Here is a 19731-nt window from a genome sequence, read left to right as displayed (position 1 = left end):
GGCAATGAAGTCCACCTGAGCTGCTGCTTCCTATTCATCTCTGGATCTTCCCATTGAAATGCGAAATAATCGCGACTGCCCTCATCCAGAGGACACGTCCAGAAAGCATCCTTTAAATCAATCACGCTGTACCACATATCTTCAGGGCAGAGATTGTTTAACAAAGTGTAAGGATTCGAAATGGTGGGAAAGAGTCTTAATTCTCTGATTCACAGCCCATAAATCTTGCACCAGCCTAAAGCTGCTGTCCAGTTTTCTCACTGCCAAAATTGGGGTATTGTGTCGTGACATGCAAGGTTCTAATGTTCCTTTCTTTATTAATTTGTCAATCACTGGTTTCAAGCCCCTCCTCCCTTCCATGGAGAGGGGATATTGTTTGACCCTTATAGGGTCTTTGGGTCTTTCAATTTCCACCCGAATCGGTTCTATGTCCAACCTCCCAGCTTCTCCTGGGACATACTACACCCTCGGGTCTATTTTCTCCTCATCAGGGGCAGTGGGGCTGTAAAGTCTCACTTTGAGCTGAGCTTTCTCCACCGATAGCCCAACCCCCAGGGCAACCATCATGTCCCGCCCCAACAAGTTAAAGTCTGCGCCTTTGGCTACTAAAATGTTACCAATGTGCCTTCTGTCTCCCGTGCTTATTTCAACATTTTTTATGATCGGGGCCTCAAAAGGATCCCCTTTTGCTCCTGTCACCACCATGGAATCATCGCTCAAAGAGCATCCCTTCGGTATTTGTAACACTGTCGTCCACTCTGCTCCTGAATCCACCATAAATTGTAATTCTTCTTTGTAGGGTCCCACTTTTAATTTTATCAAGGGCTCCCTAGATGTTCTGGGACCCAAATTGAAAAGCCCCTGACACCTCTAATCTTCCTGAAACAATGCCTGATCCTTGGCTCTGTTTGGGCAATTTTGTTTAATGTGCCCCTTTTGTTTGCAGTAATAGCACTCAAACTCCCTCTTTTGCTCACCCAAACCTTTGTCCTAAGCCTGAGAAGGACCAGTTTTCTTTGCTGGCGCCTTTTCACCGTATCCTTTCCCCGTTCCTGTTTCTGAGCCTCTCACCGCTGCCACCAGGACCTTAGTTTATATTTTCTGTTTTTCCTCGTCCTGGCACATGGAAACTTTCTGAGCCTCCTGCAACAGTTCCTGCAGTCCTTGTTCCTGCCAGCCATCTATTTTCTCCAACTTCTTTCAAATATCCTTCCAAGATTTTGCTACAAATTGTGTCTTCAACAACACCATCCCCACCAGAGAATCAGGGTCCGTCCCTGAATACATCCTCAAACCTTTCTGGAGTCTTTCCAACCACTCCGTAGGTGTTTCATCCTTCCCTTGGCATTCCCTGAGCACTTTACTCATGTTCTGCCCCTTCGGTACTGCCTCCCTGATACCTTGAATCACCATATTTCTCAGATTTATCATCCTCTGCCTCCCCTCTTCCGTCTGGACTTCCCAAGATGGCTTTTGGTTTTGCCACCGCTCCTCCCCGGACCCCCTGCTTGGGTTCTGCCTTTCCCAATCCCTGATCACAGCTGACCAGATCATATCTCTGTCCTCGTTATTAAATAATGACCTGAGGATCGCTTGGAGATCCTCATAAGTGTAAATGCTTGTTTCCAAAAATTCATCCAACCTCTCTGCTACTCCAAGCGGGTCATCCATCAGCTTTCCCATCTCCTTTTTGAATGACCTTACATCACTGGTGTCAGTCAGGGTGTGGACATATCCAATCACCCCTGGGGCCGTCGGTACCTCCCATAAGGGACAGATACCAAGCTTTCCTCCTCATCCCCACTTTCCCCCACGGTCGATCTCCTCGTTCTCCTCCTAGTTCAGCGTGCCGGAGGAGAGTTGTCCCTGGAGACACTCGCCCCCTTCTCCTCGACTTTCGGGGATACTTATGGCTGCGGCTGCTCTGCAGCCGCGTGGCCATGTGGGGGAACGGATGCCGCCGCTTGTTCTGGTGGCGGCGGTGATGCAATCACCTGGACTTGCGGCACCCCTACCTCGGGAGGCATCCCTGGCGCCGCTTGTGCCAGAGCGGGACCTGGCTGCTGTGGGGCCACAAGGTAAGGTGGTGGAAGGTTTTCCAATGGTTCCCACTTCCTCCCTGCTTTTGCTGCACGCCGGCAGGCTCGCACTGGGAACAAACCTGGGCAAGCATGCCTCCACATATCTGCATACTCAATTTCCTCCGGCTCCCACAGACTGCGACCATTCATGTGATCAAACAAAGACTCACAGGTCCAACTTTCAAATGTGCCGAATATCGGCCAAACCACATACTGTCCAATCTCCCTCCCTCCCCATTTCTCCATGCTGAAATGGATCATCCTTTCCTTGGACTTCCCCCACCTCCGTGGATTCTCATCCCAGCGTTCCAGCATCCACCCCAGAGGACTATCTTGGGGTATTTCTGGTAACACTCTCCCGGGGACCTGAGGGATTTTCTCCTGGGTTTTCTTTTGTTCCTTGCTCTTTCCCAACCCCATTTTCTCAAGGAAGGTTACGATTTTCCTTACCTTCTGTCTTTTCCCGGGACTTTCGTCTCGAGTCCTGATCCTTTTTCCAACATCGGGTTTTCCAGCTCGCGAAAAGTCGCCAGCCTGACCAAGTTGGACAATTGACCGTCCTGTTGACTTGTAGGTAGACTTTCTTACCTTTTTTCTCCAGTTTCAGAAGGCGTACGAATTCCTGGAACCTTCCAGGCTCGCTTCTCCCCTTCCAATCCCAAACGTGACTGGTTTTCCCCCTAGACTCTTCCCAAGCCCCAGGTCTCGTGTGTTTCAAACCAGAAACTCTCGCTTTCCCCTTGACTGACCACTTCCCTCGCGGGATAGCGGAACCGTAGTCGTGGGGTCCGCACTTGCTCCGTGACAATGTCACATCTCACACACGCGTCCAATCACACTCCACCCAACCACACAATACTTACGGTCCTTTTCCTGCGTGGATCTCTTCATGCATTTTTACATTGATTTTTACAGATGAAAAAAACCTCGGATCTTGGAGATGCCTCTAGATCTTTCTGAGTCAATAATGGGCCCTTATCTCCCTTGGCTGTGGCTCCGTTAGCATGCGGCTCCAATCATCATCTGTGCCTCCGGTCTGCGGTTTTTTGTGCATCTGATTGATTCCGAAATCCAATTCCCATCCAGGCTGCTAAAAACCAGCGGGGCGCCCCCCGGGCGGGAAAAGGGGTTCCCGGATCCCAAGATCAGATCACATCGGGCCGTCACCAATTTTCTGTAAATGATCAAATTGGCAGCCAAATTTATAAAAAAAATTTTATAAATTTATTAGATCGACAACCAAAAATAGAATATTATAAAACCGCCACAGCCAAGACAGCGTCAACCGCGGACTTTGACGCTGGGTGAACCTGGTTAAAACCGACGTAGTGTCAGCATCTCCCCAGAGTGTCACACCAACTGCTCCAGGCAGCCAGCTTATATACAGTTTATTCTGCCTGGAGCAGAAATGACCTAAGATTTCTGTAAGTTCCTACATATGTATAACAGGAACTATACAGATGCAGTCCCAGACAAAAGTCAGTCCATAGGTTTGGATGGCTGTCTGGGCTCCTCGAAATGGTCTTCCTTTCAGCTGTAGCCAGGATGTCACCGTTCTTTGATGTAATCTCTTCCAGGTGTTGTTCGGTGAATGTTCTGGACATTCTTGGGAAATGGCCGATGATTGCCCTGGAAGGACTCATTCATTCATTAATAGTCATGATTTTATCTGGGTGAGTCCAGGAACTCTTTTGAATAGAGAGGAAAGCCCTGCTTCTGGCCATGGGGGTCAGAGGCATGGTTGGATCTTTATGATTTTTATACAGTTACAAAGCATGAATTATCTCTATCATATATTACATGTCAGAAAGGTAAAATTTAGAACCTGTTGGAAGAGGGGACTCTCGATTCCCTGACCAGGCTTGTATTGGTGAATGCCATCTATTTCAAAGGCAACTGGGAAAAGCCATTCAGGAAAGAGAGTACCAGAGAGAGGCCATTCCAAATTAATAAGGTATGATGTGCTAAAAGGGTAACAATAGACTGTCAGGTGGATGTTGTCTGAAATGAACACCTTTAAGAAGAAATTAGATCTTTCAATCAGGGTTACCCTTGATAGGCTGTCTGCAATTCCTTATCCCCCTCCCTTTCATTGGAAGTCTCTCTTTGCTGAGCTTCTCTGAACTTTCACGTAATTACTAGAACCGTTCATATAGCACAAAGAGAGTTGTGAAAGTTTGTGAATTTCAGTCTTCTTCAGTCAGAGCTTCCTTGCTGCATTCCTGCCCCTGAGCCTATCCAAAAGAAATGGAAAACAAATTTCCTTTGAAGTCCTGCTCTGCAGTCTTCTTTTTAGAATTGCTCTTGAGAAGGACTTGGCCCCTGGCATGGGCAGGCCATGGCTGCCCCTCAGGATGCCCTGCAGCTCTGGGTTGGCCTCCAGGAGTCATGAACAAGACCTGGTAATGTGCCTTCCTTAACTCACCTGTTTGAAGCAAGCATTGAGGAAAATTGAAGCCCTCATGCCTGTCTGGAAACTGTCCCTCCCCAAAGTGGTGAAATAAATCCAAGAATATTTGAAAGTGCTGATATGACTTTTAAATAAAGGAATGTTGATGCTTACCCCAGATGAGCTCTCACAGCACTTCAGAGACTGCTGGACTGACTTGGTTCCTGACACCTTGGTCTCTTTCTATTGGAATGTGTTGAAATAGCTGGCAGGAGTATCCAGAGACACCGTTGCATTTTCTATTCTCTGAAGCTGTGCAAGCTTAGAACCAGGTTCCAAGTTGCAACTTCAAAAGGATATAGGGCTGATGAAAAATCTCCTTTTGAGTTGTGGTGGAATATTGTGCATTGCTGCTGCCTATGGCCAGGTTTTACCTGTGCTTTACAAAAGGCAGTTGTAGGGCTGCAGTCAGTATGGCTGCTGTAGATCAGTGTGTGATCAGTTCTCTTTGGTCAAATCCTAAAAGGCCATGAGTAACTTGCGGCCTGCTTTGTAAGACCAGGAGAGAAGCTCAGCACTAACTGTTGGCATCTCTTGATTTCTAGAATGAAACCAGGCCTGTGCAGATGATGTTCAAGGAGGCAAATTTTAACATGACCTACATTGGAGACTTCCAGACCAAAATCCTGGAGCTCCCCTATGTGGGTAATGAACTGAGCATGATCATCCTGCTCCCTGATGCAATCCAGGATGGCTCCACAGGCTTGGAAAAAGTAAGTAGTTGAGCTGAGTGCAAAGACAGGCTGAATCCTTCCAGGGAAGAAAGGCTGAACTGCACAGAGACCTGCAGTTCAGTTCCAGAGCAAGTGTGTCTCTGGTGCTCAAGGGCAGCAGAAATGTCCCCTCTCCTCTCTGTCCCCAAAGTGACAGCCCCTGCTATGACAGTGCTGTTCAGAAGCAGAGACCAGCTGTGGTTGTGGTGAAGGCACAGGATGGTGGGGATGGGATGTGGAGAGGGGCATTTTAGGTGGGCTCTTTAGAAATGCTGTGGCTTGTGGTGTAGGTCTTTGCTGAGCAGCTGGCAGGTGGTGTGTGGCTCACTGGCTGGAAAGAGGCTCAAAGGAAAGGGCAGGATCTCTTTTGTGGTGAGGGTAGGATACGAGTTTGGGCCCTTGGGCACTCTCATCTAGGAATTTAATAGTAAGGTTTTGTTTGCTTTTTTTTCCCATATTAAGAATTTAAACCCCCACTGTCTTCATGCCTAATCTAGGCAAAAAACCCCATGCCCGTTATGTGCTATGTGAAGAAACACGCAGAAATCGCTACTTTGGCTATGTAATATTGTCTCAATTATAACTGGTATTATTTAAATTTGGGGTTTTTCTTTAGCTGGAAAAAGAACTTACATATGAGAAGCTGATGCATTGGATCAGTCCAGAAATGATGAAGTCTGCACATGAGGGGGTGTCTTTACCCAGATTATGATCTGAAACCTATTTTAAGAAGCATGGGAATGCCTGATGCCTTTGAGTCAGGGAATGCAGACTTTTCAGGAATCTCAACTGGTAATGAGCTGGTGCTCTCAGAAGTGATTCACAAATCCTTTGTGGAAGTCAATGAAGAAGGCACTGAAGCAGCTGCTGCCACTGGGCTGGCCATGAATTGCTGTGCAATGATAGTTCCAGAATTCATTGCTGATCATCCTTTCCTCTTCTTCATCTGGCACAACAAAACTTGCAGCATTTTTTTCTGTGGAAGATTTTGCTGTCCCTAAGGAGGAAATATCTTGGCTGCATAGATGCCATCACACAATAAATTTGTATTTCCCTGGAACAGAGCAACTCCTTTTTGCACTAATTGTCTCTTTCAGCTGTGCCTGATTTCCTTTTGTGCTCTTTATCTCGGGCTTGGCAGGAATAAGAGAGCTTCTTAAACAAAGAGAGCACATTCCATGTCCAACACCTCCTGTGCCTGTGTGCAGAGGTCTCGAGGTTCTTGTTGGCACAAAAACCACCCCACTTGTTCTGTGAGTGCTTCTTCTCTGCTTGAGTTCACTTTTGGTGTCCAGCAGGCAGAGTCAGGCAGTGAGAGCCCATGGGAGTGAAGTTACTTTTGCATGTGATGAAGCTGGAACACATTTGTAGCTGCTCTCCCCTTTTACTTTCCAGTCACATTCATTAAGTGCCTTCATACACTGCCTGGAGCTGAAAGGAGTTTTTGGCAGCATGTTCCAGGTTCTATCTGAGCTTCTTGTGTAGATGTGGGGTTTTGACTAACAACTGGACCAGCACTTATTAAAGAACAATTTTGCAGCAGATGTCCTTAGAGGGTGTTTATGGTGAAAACCATCACCACAGGAGATGTTGAGTTTTTTACCATTCACCTGGTTCTAGTCCTATAGAAAGAATGTATTCTAACTGTAGAATACCAAAGACAAAGCTGAAATGGTATTCCTGACAAGGGGATGTTTTTTGCACTTTGTGTTTTTGATATACTGAAAGAACTCTTATTTGTAATACCTGCTTCTATGTAGCTTGTTTGGAGTTCCTTGCTAAAACACAAGATTTTTCTGGATAGTGAAACCCAAGGTGCTTACTTGGCTTGCCATGAATTAGTGGTTGGCCTTGAAAGGATTTCAAGGTATTTCAAAGGATATCAAGGGGCTCCCTAGGTAACAATTTTTTTTTTCTGGGCAGCACTGCAATGCTTCCTCTTGGTTTTTTGCATAGGTTGACGTCAAGGCTTGGTGGACATTATCCAAGAGGTGCTAGATGGGCCTATCCTTTATTCAGTGCACAGTAACCCAGCTGTCTCAGATGAAACAAACAAAAGCATTATGTGCAGGGGACAGGGATGAGACCCAACACTTTTGTCACCGGGACACATGCCATACACTGCAGGGGAAGGGCTAGGCACTTGAAACCAATATGGGCAGTATAGCTGGGGATGTCCTGAGGACTGATAGAGAATGAAGATCGTGAAAAACCACAGAAACCTCCCCCTGCAGTTACTTTCTTTGTAATGAAAAATAAAAAAAAAGCAGTAACTTTATGGAAGATGAATGTAAATAGAGACACAGGGTGGTAAGGCAGAGAGGAGCCTCCCTGGGGAGCAGGGGTGCTCTTGCCCCATGGGTCTAAAACACCTGGATCTCTTACCGCTGGGGCAGGCTGGGGGTTGTTGGTTAATCCCTCTCCCGAAGCTCCCGCTTCTCTCCGCCGGAAAATCGGGAACACCCGGACGGGAGCGGCCGCAGGGTAACACCTGCCGCCCCGCCCCTGTCCTCTCTCCCCGCCCCGGCGGGGTCCCCGCGGGTGACACCGCGGTGTCACCGCTGCGGTGTCACTGCGCCGCTCGGCTCCTTCCGATCCATCCCATCCCATCGCAGCCCGCTCCGCGCTGCCCGGCAGGTAGGCGGCCAAGCGGCCCTGGGCTGTGGGGGCTCCGCGGGGCTGCCTCCGCCCCTGCCCCCGTTCCCGTCCCTTTTCCTATGGGAAAGGGACGGGAACGGGACGAGAAGGGGAAATTTTTCCTCTCCGCCTCAGCGGGCGGGGTTTGCGCGGGGCGGGGGGCGCTTTTCGGGCAGCGGGGGTGGGCACTGTCGAACAGCTGGTTTGGGGGAAAGGCTTGCGCAGGGAGGTGTGGGTAAACGAAAGTGAAAGCACGCCTTGGGGCTTGGGTTTGGGTATTTTTAGGGGTGTTGGTGGTCTTTCTTTAGACTGCAGCTCGGTAAGTACGTCGCAAAGCTGCCGGGTGTTTATCTGTCTGGCACGGAGGAAGCAGATAGTGGTGATTTGCAATTGCTGTAGAAAGACTGTGCACGAAACACCCAAATTTTCGCGTAAACTCCTCCACGCAGTTGCGTCCGGAGGAGAGAAAGAAACAAACCGGGACTCCCGCTGTAAGCGTGCACAGAGCAAGCCGGACTCTGAGCTGGGCGGGCAGGAAGCAGGCGCAGCATCCAGCGGTGCCGCCGCTCGCCCTTGGGTGGGGCTTGGTGCCTGACCCGGCCCTTGCGCCTTTCAGCCTGCTCCTGAGCATCTCCCCAAAAAGCATCGCTGCTCAGCGCCTGCTCTGCCTTCGCTCGTGTCCCCGCCGGTCGGTGGGTCACCTGCAGACCCCCGGACGCCGGGCTCTTGCCCCAGCCTTTAGGGCCGCCCAGCCCCGGCGGTCCTGGATGCGGCGGGCCGGCAGCGCAGGCGGGGGACAGCGGTGCTCTCCCCTGCTGAAAGTCAGCGTGCACGGAAGCCTTTGGCAGGGTTGACACCGCTTAGGGACATGGATTTGTGGCATGAAGGCAGGCGGGTTAGAGAGAGGTGTCTGAATGGCCCTGAGCAGATACTTTGAGTGTCCTCTGTGGGTTGTAGAGGAGCAGAAGGAATGCTGGAGGAGGGAGAGCCCTGGTGTGTGCTGGGCCTGTGAGGCTGAGGGACTTTTGCAACCCTACCAGCACATACACTTCCAATTTCAGATCAGCAGGAAAAGAATTTTTAAAAAATAATGTCTATAAAGTTAGTATTATAAGGAAGGTTGGAACACACAATTAACAACAAAAAAATCCTCTGCTTTTTCAATGTGACTGGTTTTTTTTTAATAATAAGGTGCACTGAGACAATATTGCTGTTTCTGTAAGCAGCTGCATCCAGTTTAATCCAGTCTTTACTCTGTGAGTCACACAAGGTTAGACAGAGTGTTTGAAGAATGTTTCCCAGGGTCCTTATCAACTGTTTTATTTTTCAGCTATAACCATGGAGAACCTGTCCAAAGCCAACATCAGATTTGCACTTGATCTGTTCAGAAGGTTTAGTGAGGCAAACCCAACAGGAAATGTCTTCTTTTCTCCTGTCAGTATCTCTGCTGCTCTGGCCATGGTACTTTTGGGGGCCAAAGGTAATACAGAAGCCCAGGTATTGAAGGTTAGTAAAATAAAATGGTCATTAATTTTTTATTTTATTTACATTAAAAAGGGTTGTGTTTTAGAGGAGGGAAGATGAAAAGAGGGTGTTTTTGTTTGTTCAGGACAAGATTTTTGTCATGCACACTCAGTTTTCCTCAGACTCTGCTGCTAGTTACCCTCTGCCTACCCTGCTCCAGAGCCTTCTGTCTATATTTTCTACAGCCCTTGTTGTTCATTTAATTTCAGTAGTTAATTCTTGAGAGAGGAAACTAATTACATTAGTCAGTCTCCTTTAAATTGATAATTATTTCCAGCAGCAAGGCTCTATGAGTTTTCATGAGACATTTTGACGAACTGTTACTTTACAACACAAGATCACCAACGATATGTTCATTTTCAGTAAATCTGTTTTTTTTGTAAAGAACACAGTAGCATTCTATAATTTTACATCTAAAGCTATGATGATATAGGGTGATGCTACCTAAGTACCAATCTCTCGCTAACAGGCACTCGGATATCTTGAAGGAGCTAAGTCTGCATCGTAATCCTTACCATAGCTTTAGGGTAGGTGGGATAGTTTAAAAAAAAACTTTCTTATAAATTGCTAAAGTGGTGCACATAGGAGTGTGCCAGTTTCCCCTGAAACCTCTGTCATGGAATGGACTCAGTCACTGTTATTTTTGCACCCTCGTTAGGCTAATGCCTGCAAAAAGGTGTGGGAGTCTCCTCATTGCAGTCATCCTCATGCATTTGCCCATGAATAATTTCACCTTTGTATTCTGGACTTTAGGAGGAACTGTTTTACACTGTTGAGTCTTCTGGGCTTACTCAATAGCATTACTTCCCCACTACTCGTTCAAACAGACTTTGAACATATTTCATGTAATCAGACTGACAGCCCCACCTAGGATAAATCTACTGACAGCACAAATCATGCAAAAGGAACTTGGGGGGGAAATAAATGTCTTTCAACCCAGTCTTCCTCAACAGGGCATGTTTCTGTACCATAATACTTCACTTATGAACCCAGTGCTAATTAAAGAGGGAGTGATTAGCAATTGTCAAGAGCTGTTGGCAGGGACAAAAAAAATTGTTTCTGGGATCATAATTCTGTTGTAAGGTTGCCTCTGTAATGTTCTTGCTCAGCCGTGCACCTGTACAGCACAGCTTGTACTGAGGAGGTTGGCAAAGCTTGACCAAAAAGCCAGTGAGAGAAAGAGAATGCTTTCCTTTGAATCCAGTCACTTCTTCACAGCACAGTCACAATCACTCCTGGGAAACAAACACATGGTTAAGTTTGAATATGAATGTCCTTGCTTTGGTGCAGCCATCCCTGTTCATGAGGTCTGGCAGCTTCTGCTCTCATATCTTTAAGCCCTGGCCAGCCAGCGTGCCTCTGGAAGAGGAGGTACTGATAAAGAGATATTGCAGAATTGCACTTGATCTCAAACATAATACTTACTTTTTATATATATATATATAAAAAGTATATATGAAGTGTATATGTATTTGTGGAGTTACATTTTCATAAAATTTTAAAAGATAATTGCTCTAAGTTTTCTTAATACCTCACTTGTGATAATGATGATTGTATATTGTGAAAATATACAACCCCACACCCCCTTGGACAAAGGGGGAACCAAGAAAGCAGAAGAGTCTCCATGGCATTGTCTCTCCTTTTGATTCCTCACCTGGGAGTGAGTTCTTGGGCCCACAGAGGAGAAGCCCACAGAAATGCAGACAGGACTTGGGGTTGTGATCAAGAGCTTCAGCTGTGACTGTGTGACTGACCAGGATCACCATACAAGTGGCTGACATTGGCAGCGTAGCACCGAGGGACAGTTTGAGTCATTCTTTGAGGTTTACAGAAGTCTCTTAGCAGCTTCCAGCCTTTTCTCTTTCTTCAGGCTACCTACGGGATCCTACCCTGCTGCATCAGGCCTACCCTCCAGATTCACAGTATGTTCTTTTAAGACAGTATTAACAGCAGCTAGTTCACTTTTTATTTCAGACGCTTCACCTTGACAGAGTTGAAGATGTTCATTCAGGATTCCAGGCTCTGACAACGGATATAAACAGAAGCAATGCTCCCTATCTCTTACGGCTGGCCAGTCGGCTCTTTGGAGAGAAGTCCTACAGCTTTCTGCAGGTACAGTGGTGCACATCAGGATGGCATGTGCTGGGGTCTGGTGGGAAAGTGCAGCTGCTTGAGTAGAACTATTTCCAAGCCTATTTCTAAACTTTTCTGGGAAGTTGACAAAAGTGCTTCATACTTGCCGTGTGCATTTCCATAGCTGTGAGCATCTGTGCCTCTCACCTGAAGGGTGTAACACAGCCAACCCTTTTCTGTTCCTGTTCACTTCTGCTGTTCTTGTCCTCAAGAGAAGAATCACTGGTCTATGATCTTAGTTTACAGTAACTATCATGACATCCCACTCTGTTGCAACCAGCTTTTTAGGTTGCCGCCAGTTCTGTTCCTGTTGCAATCAGCTTTTTAGGATTTTTATTGGAGTAGTACCACATAACTTCAATCTTTTTGAAAACACTATTTATTTGGGAGGGGATATCCAATATGTTTTAACAACATGCCTCTTCACCAGTGAATTACAACTTTATGTGATATTTTGTCCCTCTTCAGCTATTTTGGAAAGTTTTGTTTTATCCCAGCTGTGCTTGAGCCTGTTTCAGGAGAATGATAGGTAAATTCTACTGCAGCACCTGCAGTAAGCACCCCATCAGCTCTAGACATGGCTGGTGTACTATGAGGCTTGTTCTAAAGTGGGGAAAAAACGTTTTAACTTCAGAATTCCCTCAAGCAACACACTGCTAGAGCCCCACCTCAGAGCTGGTGACAATCTGAGTACACCTTATTGACCTGATAATTAGATGTTTTCTTATCTGCATGCAGTGAAAGCTGTTCTTACATTCCAAAATCTAGGATTTCCTGACTAATACACGGAAATTATATGGAGCTGACTTGGCTACAGTTGATTTTCTTCAGGCTTGTGATAAAGCCAGGAAAGAAATTAATCACTGGGTTGAGGAGAAAACTGAAGGTAAATTAATTTTTTGTTAATAACTGGCAGGGTTTCATATCTTGGGAGAAGGAATGAGCTTTATTCTCTGCTGTCCTTCAAACAGTTTAATTCTGCCCTGGGATACTCATTTGATGCATGGACAGAGCTAGAAATTACCTAAGCAAGACATTTTAACAGTTCCATAAGTCCTGAGAGTTTTCCATTCTGTTTTTGTGTTCAGGCCATGAGTGCAGGAGAGATACCTAAACATGGAGATGTACTCATGAGATGGAGAATTTGGCTTAGTCTGTCTTGGTCCTTATATATTATATATATATATATATATTTCTAAATTCAGCATTCCTTAATGTGGGAGTTCTATAGTTCTTGTATCAGGAGTAGATGAGTTGCATGTGACTCACCTACTGATGAGTAGATGAGTCACTACTCACAACTCTGAACTAACAATGTTAGTTTTCATCAAATCACTGTAAATCAAAAGTTATAGTAGTGTGTATTAAGAAGAAGTATGGTGAAGTAGCAAGACAGGTACTGAAATACACATTACTACAGGAATAGATTTGTTTTATATTCGTAGTATTTCTATGGCATCAGTTTCTCAATGTATATTTTATATACCATGAACTTACTACATGATTCTGTTGTGACCCTTTTTTCTGCTGCCTCTGAAGGCAAAATCCCCGATCTGCTGGCTGAAGGCTCAGTTGATAGCATGACCAAACTGGTGCTGGTGAATGCTATTTATTTCAAAGCGAACTGGGCAGAGAAATTTCAAGAAGCTGACACCACTGATGCGCCATTTCGCTTAAATAAGGTAATACAGATACATCCTGGTAGGACATACCTAATGAGAAGGTCTAATAATATAGGTGGTAATGTGAAGCATTGCTTGCAGATAAAATATTTTTAAAATACGAAGTAATTTATTAATATTTTAGTTATTTTGTATGGATTTTAGTATTTATCCATATTAAGCAAGCTATTTGTTGTCTTACTTACCAGAATAGTGTTAGAAACAATTCTCACCTGTGGTTTAGGACCTAGCAGGGTTTCTGTCTGCAGCAAATCAGCAGCTATGAACTGTCTCTGTTTGTGATGCTAGATAAGCAGTCTTAAAATGAAAGGACATTTTGATTAGGTCCCATCTTCTTGTTCTATATTCTGCTTATGTTAACAGCTTTACAAGTTACTGTATGCAGTCATCTGCTTTATGCTAAACTGAGTTGATCTTTGTTGGCTTAAAATTTTCATACAACAGTTTGAAGAAACTGTTTTGGTTTCTGTGAGGACTGTGATATAGAAGCCAAAGGAGAACCGAGTATTATACAAACTCATTATTTCTTCAGAAGAAATCGTTATTAAACAGGCAGTCAGAAGTTTGAAAAAGGTTTTATAATGGAGGATAAGTGTTTACATAAATGCAGTTTTTACTTTCTTGTCTTCTGTTGGTTCTTTAAATGAGTATTTGCTTAACTGTTACTTTTGGTGCCTTTTGTCCATCCAGAATGAAAGAAAGACGGTAAAAATGATGTATCAGAAAAATAAATTTAATTTTGGATACATCCCTGAAGAGAAGATCCGTGTTTTAGAGCTGCCTTATGATGGAAGAGAACTTAGTATGATCATCCTGTTACCTGATGACACTGAAGAGGACTCCACTGGACTGCAGAAGGTGACCCATCTAAGCCAATGCAGTTGTTCAATGTTTTTAAGTTCAGCCATTCAAAATGAAAGCCTTAGTGAACCCTTGTTCTCAGGGCACCAGATCTATTTGGTGTATTTTTAGACAACTCTCTACTAGTACAGCAATAAAGAATAAATGGATGTACTGCATTGGGAAAAGTTGTGTTCTAATTTTGTAGCCTGAGTTCATGTGTCCTCTGCTGAACTGAATGAACCATGATGGAGACTGAAAACAGAGTTAACTGTGAGAATTACCTTGCCTCATTTGTTTTTAATGACAGTCTTTCAGTAGCTTTGAAAGTCTTTCTTTTCTTAACCATAAAGTAGTGAGACTGTTTTCCATTAAATGATCACCTTCTTTGAGCTCTCTGATTATGAATTTTGTTATTTGTTTTTAAATAGGTGATTCTCTTTAGTTAGATGAAACAGTAAGAAGACTGGCTTGCTATCACTGCATGATTTTCCTTTCCGTACACTGCAGCAAGAAGCAAATGTCTGCCTTAGTTTGTAAAGTAAAAACTGCACTGACTCCACCTAATTTTAATAGTATTTTTTTAGTCTCTATTTAGCTATCAAAGATATGCATATGTTCATTTTTGCATAGCTGCTTTACCCTCCTATAATGTTCTATAAATAAGCCTCATAAATGTTACTGAAAATGAAATACTACACTGGTGATAAGTAATGCTCTCTGTCTTTTTAATTCTAGATGGAAAAGCAGCTTACCTTAGAGAAGCTCCAGGAATGGACACGTCCAGAGCACCTGTATTCCGCTGACGTTCACGTGCGTTTGCCAAAGTTTAAGCTGGAGGAAAGCTATGACCTTAAATCAGATTTAGCTGCTATGGGCTTGCTGGATGTATTTGACAGTGGCAAGGCTGACCTGTCAGGAATGTCAGGGGCACGTGACCTCTTCCTCTCTGCCGTTGTCCACAAGGCTTTTGTGGAAGTGAATGAGGAAGGCACGGAAGCTGCAGCTGCCACTGCTGGCATTGCCATGCTCTGCATGGCCATAGAAGAAGATTTCAACGCTGACCATCCTTTCCTTTTCTGTATTCGCCACAATCCAACACAAAGCTTACTTTTCTTGGGCAGATATGCTTCCCCATAAAAGAAAACTTTGCATTTGCAGCAGTTCCTGCTGTTGTTAATGAAAGCTTTGTTCCTGAGCAAGTTAATCCTCCTGTTGTGAGTTCCTAGTAATTTGACTGAGATTCTGCCTTTCCATTTAAGCAGCTCCAGAGAAAATGAGGAGTAATTTATTTTTCTTTCTTCAGATTGACATCGTCTTTAATTGAACAAGGAAAATCTTGGAGTAGAAATAAATATTATTGGAAGAAATGCATGTCTCTTAAAGCACAGTATCAGCCTTTTGCATCCTCACATGGGTTTTTCTGTGTCAACAGCTTCCCGTTGTGATAACCAGTCACTCCTTAATAATCCAGTCACTCCTTATGCATAAATACTAGGTTGCTCTTGCAGAGCTATCCCTTCCCTAAAATCTTGCTTTACAAAAGTACTGTAATAAAATCATTCTAGGCACCAAAAGGCATGTCTCAAACAGCTGGGTATACCCAGTTCTGTCACGAAATAGAAGGTCAGATAACATTTGTTTAGAGATCTCTATTAATAGAGAATGGATTAAGCTATTTAAACAAAAGTAACCCCTTAAGCTAGTAGCCAGAAAAATTGCAACACAGCTTTTGAATGAGAATGAAAAAATGAGTAAGACTTTAGGTGACGTGTTTAATGAGGAGTTTTAAAATTTAAATTATATGTTAAAGTATTTCAGGGATTAGAGGTTTTAGGTGCCTTTTGAAAGTTCAGAAGCAGCCAATATGACATTAGATTCTGGCCAGTACCTCTGTCATTCCCAAAAGATACTTCAGCTTCCCAGAGGCGGATCTGCAAGAAATACCTGATGTTTCTTTTTATGTGCAAGGATGCTACATTTACTGAGCTGACTTCCACTACCTCTTTATGCAGAAACCTCTGTTACTGTAACACAGCCTTATTCCTGGTAGCCAATTACATACCGTCATGTTCTGTGGTTATTTTTGGAGGTTATTTGCTTGTATCTTGGCTACTGTAACATTTACCTGTACAACCTCCGTTCTGAATGGGGCACAATAATTTATATAATTGCAAACTGTATTTTAATCTTGTATTTAAGCAACAAATAAAAGTCTTTAACCTAAACTTTTGTTCAAAATGGCAATTTTTTGCATGCAGTTTAGTATTTCAGAGTATCAAAATAACTCTCTGAAGAGCAGACACACAGAAAACCACTGGCACAACAGGTGCCACTGGCTGTCTGAAGTCATTCAGAGTAGGTGAAAATATTGAAAACTAAATTACTCAATAGAAGAGATGATTGCATGAACCAGCAGCTTCCCCTGGAAGTGTAAGCTGAGCTGCTCACCCCCAGAGGGAACAGGGAGAGTCATGGTTTTATGAAATGGCACAAGCATTTGGTCTGCAATACCTGGTTGCAAAGGCTCTGGTAGGTTTGCAGAGGAGAGTGTGTATTGCAGGCTGCAGATGGGAATGCAATACTCTCTGCACCCAGTGCTTCGAAAACCCAATGCCTTGCAAACAAAAAGTACTAGCACAAAGCCCGTGTAAAAATTTGGAACACTATGATGTTGTGTTTCTTCTGAGTTTCTGGGCCTTGTTTCAGCACTTAAGCAAAAAAAGCTGCTGCTGCCATAGAGGGGTTTGCCAAAGCAAGGCTCAAAAACTCCATTTTAATTTCATCCTTATCTTGATTTGCACAAACTCAGTCAATGAGTGCGAGATACATGACTGAAGGCTTTTAGGGCAGCAATTACCAGGAAATCAGAAGAAAGATAAAACCTTGCATAATAGTACAAATCAGCTTTAAGAGGAGACTGATGTCTGTCTGTATTTATTGTGTTGGTATCAGCATTCAGTAACTGAACTGTAACTCAATAACACTGAGACAAATTTGGTTTTCTACAGACAGGTGCACAAAAAAAATCTCAGCAATAAGAATCTCCATAAAATCAGCTCCACATTGAACCAATTCAAAAAACTCAGCAACCCTACTGGCCAGGATTCCCCTCTCCCATAATTTATGTCTCACAATAACATGGTCGTGTTTTTCCTCAATACTCCATGCTTTTTTCCTGTGCTCTTGTCAGAACAAATGACTGACAAGGCTGACTCCAACAGAGAAAACTGGCATGCTATCTGTATTCACATTTCTAAATAATAATATGCTGCTTCAACTATTCTCTTGAGAAGGATTTTGTTTGTAGAACTACTGAATGAACACAGGCCTCACTAAGTTCAAAGCAGGGTAATTTTGAGTAGAAGATGTTTAACTGAGTAAAATGGTAGAACATGTAATTTTAATGAGTTAAAGAGATACAAGATGAGAGACTGAAACATCAGAATTCTCAATATAAAATCAGGAACTTAGCGTTAGTCTTAGTAAAGCAGCATTCATAAATCCACACACACCACATAAAAAAAAATTCTTGCAAAATCTTTGGTTTATATTACTCTTAGGAATGCAACATTAAAAAGTCAGCCTGCCTGTAGTTAAACTTAAATTCTTGAGCACAATGAGTACTTGAGTGCCCCATTCAAAACCAATATGCAACAGGCTGCTGGTTTGAGTAGACAACATGTGAGTCTCTTCCAGTGAAAGAGAGGATTACAGTAGCTGGATTTCCCCCAGCATTTTGGCCTCTCCTAGGCAGACCAGCATTTATATAACAAGACAAAACTCTGAGAAACATTTTTTCACTGTGCTGTGATGAGTAATCCACTGCTAACAGACTTCCTAGGAAAGCCCTTTGGTTTTGTCATTTAAACAAAAAAACCACCACCACCCACCACCAATTGTCTGCTTTTTGTCTGATTCATACAGCTGAAATTGCTCATCCTAGGAAGTAGATACTGTAGTGTGGATAAGGAAGACAGTTATCTCTGCATTTTACGTCACTTTATACTAGAGATAAATTTACTAGATAAATTTACACAGATGAGTTAACTCAAAGCATGTGTAGCTATACTTCTGCTGTTAAATATGTGTCTACATATGACCAAAATCTTTGTAAAGTTCATAAACCTGATCAAGTCTAGGAGATGGATGGTGGAGTTGATTTACAATGGTTTATTACAGAAATGAGACCAGTCCAGTTCTCTTGTCTTGCATCTGTTGAGATAAAAAGGTAGAACTGCAATCAGAACCTTGCTTTTGGTTTGCGTTTCCTTTTTGTTTTGGGTTAAGTTTTTGTTGTTAATGTTGTTTTTTGTTTTGGGGGGTTTTTTTTGTGTTTTTTTTTTTTTTTTTTACTGTAGTGAACCGCTAGTTCTGTCATATTATCTTGTGGTACCATCTAAATGCAGGCTATTAGCCATATTCATTAGGAGGCCTACGCAATCCCAGACTACTTAGTAACAATAAAAGACAAAAACCACAGCCAAAATCCTGGAGAGCAGGATTTCCTGTCTGGAAACATGCTGAACATGCAGGCTAGCTGCTGGCAATTCAGATAAGGAACTCATCACAGCAGCCAGAAAATGTATCTTCAGGATAGATGGGAATTCAAACAAGCAGCTTGTATAAACATGTACATTTTTAAAGTCATTTCATGGAAAATGGTATGCAGTCATTTTGGTCAAGCACTTTTCTCTAAACACTAGAGAAAACGCTCACAGAAAAGGGGAAAAAATGCAGTCCAGAGGTTAAACTGAGGGTTTACACTTTTTGCGCACAAAAAACAGGACTAGAAAAATAAAATTCAAGTAATGATTTCACATAAATATTTAGTATGAGACAACTCCTTGCCAGCTGTATCATCCAAATTTTTATCTGTGAGAGTCAAACAAGCTAAATACTGGAAACAATATTAATTAGGTAATTCTCTAAAAAATCTTGTAATGGAACAAATTTGGAGAATTATTTAATTGATATTTCTGTTGTGGTTATCTGTATCTCTCACATGAGCATGCTTCTACTGGAAGAAACTGACATCAGTACAATTTGTTTCTCAGAGTACTGAATTCCCCAACATGGAATGGCTACAGCATGCATGGCCTTTCTCATGATCTGCATTATTTCTTAGTGGCACAAGTTATGTGAGAGAAAAAGATATGGTTGCATGGTGGATTTTGATGGTGTTCCTTACAGCAGAAGCAATTGTTACCTGATGGAATCCAAATTTTCTACTGACACTGCAATGTCTGGTATTTCCTTAAAGCTCTACACTCTGAAGATTAAATAAATACACCACTATAATAGCATGCAATCATAACCATTTTTGCCGTTCAGTGAGCTTCTCAAAGGTAAACTTCAGGTAGTCAAAAGCCAGAAAACAAAAAAGAAAATGTACTCTGTGATTTCTGAATTTCATTCTTTCATCCTGTGCTTTTGAAGCAGTTTCACTAGGACATTGGCTTCTGCTTGTTGGAAGCAGCATTGCCAATCCTCTGTGGAGACAGCATAAATTGCTGAGAGAGAAAATGGATGTTTTTCCCTTGGGTCTGTTTTGGAGGGATGGGAAATGTCCACCTCTAAGTACATCTGGTCCTGATGGACTTTGTAATGGAGTATGGAGTTCTTCAAAGAGAGGAGATGACCCTCCTTAAGGGGATATAAAAGAGATGCAC

General features: G+C 43.4%; 1 protein-coding gene and 1 pseudogene across 2 annotated transcripts; both read left to right on the top strand.

The window, feature by feature from the left end:
• The first annotated feature begins 1954 nt into the window (after nt 1-1954).
• LOC132325014 (serpin B6-like) lies at nt 1955-6292 on the top strand (annotated as a pseudogene).
• Nucleotides 6293-7732: 1440 nt separating this feature from the next.
• Nucleotides 7733-16287, top strand: LOC132330916 (leukocyte elastase inhibitor-like). 2 transcript variants are annotated; one of them, XM_059853776.1, is made up of 7 exons: nt 7733-7880; nt 9211-9386; nt 11379-11516; nt 12306-12423; nt 13077-13219; nt 13910-14077; nt 14798-16287. In XM_059853776.1, the coding sequence occupies exons 2-7, from the start codon at nt 9219-9221 to the stop codon at nt 15197-15199; spliced, it is 1137 nt and encodes a 378-aa protein (XP_059709759.1). In that variant the 5' UTR covers nt 7733-7880; nt 9211-9218; the 3' UTR covers nt 15200-16287. The 2 variants fall into 2 exon arrangements, with proteins under 2 accessions (XP_059709759.1, XP_059709750.1); XM_059853767.1 differs by lacking the exon at nt 7733-7880 and adding an exon at nt 8105-8199.
• The last annotated feature ends 3444 nt before the right edge of the window (nt 16288-19731 follow it).

Source organism: Haemorhous mexicanus, chromosome 1 (assembly GCF_027477595.1).
Source record: "Haemorhous mexicanus isolate bHaeMex1 chromosome 1, bHaeMex1.pri, whole genome shotgun sequence".
Classification (NCBI taxonomy): Eukaryota; Metazoa; Chordata; class Aves; order Passeriformes; family Fringillidae; genus Haemorhous; species Haemorhous mexicanus.
The sequence above is the reverse complement of the archived record's forward strand: the minus strand, read 5'-3'. Positions and strand labels throughout refer to the sequence as shown.

Bases quoted from the DNA above. Each gene is read 5' to 3' on its own strand.
- LOC132330916 (XM_059853776.1), top strand. From the start codon at position 9,219: ATGGAGAACCTGTCCAAAGCCAACATCAGATTTGCACTTGATCTGTTC. The intron at 11,517-12,305 runs GTACAGTGGTGC...TCCAAAATCTAG, and splicing joins AGTCCTACAGCTTTCTGCAG to GATTTCCTGACTAATACACG. The intron at 13,220-13,909 runs GTAATACAGATA...TTGTCCATCCAG, and splicing joins CGCCATTTCGCTTAAATAAG to AATGAAAGAAAGACGGTAAA.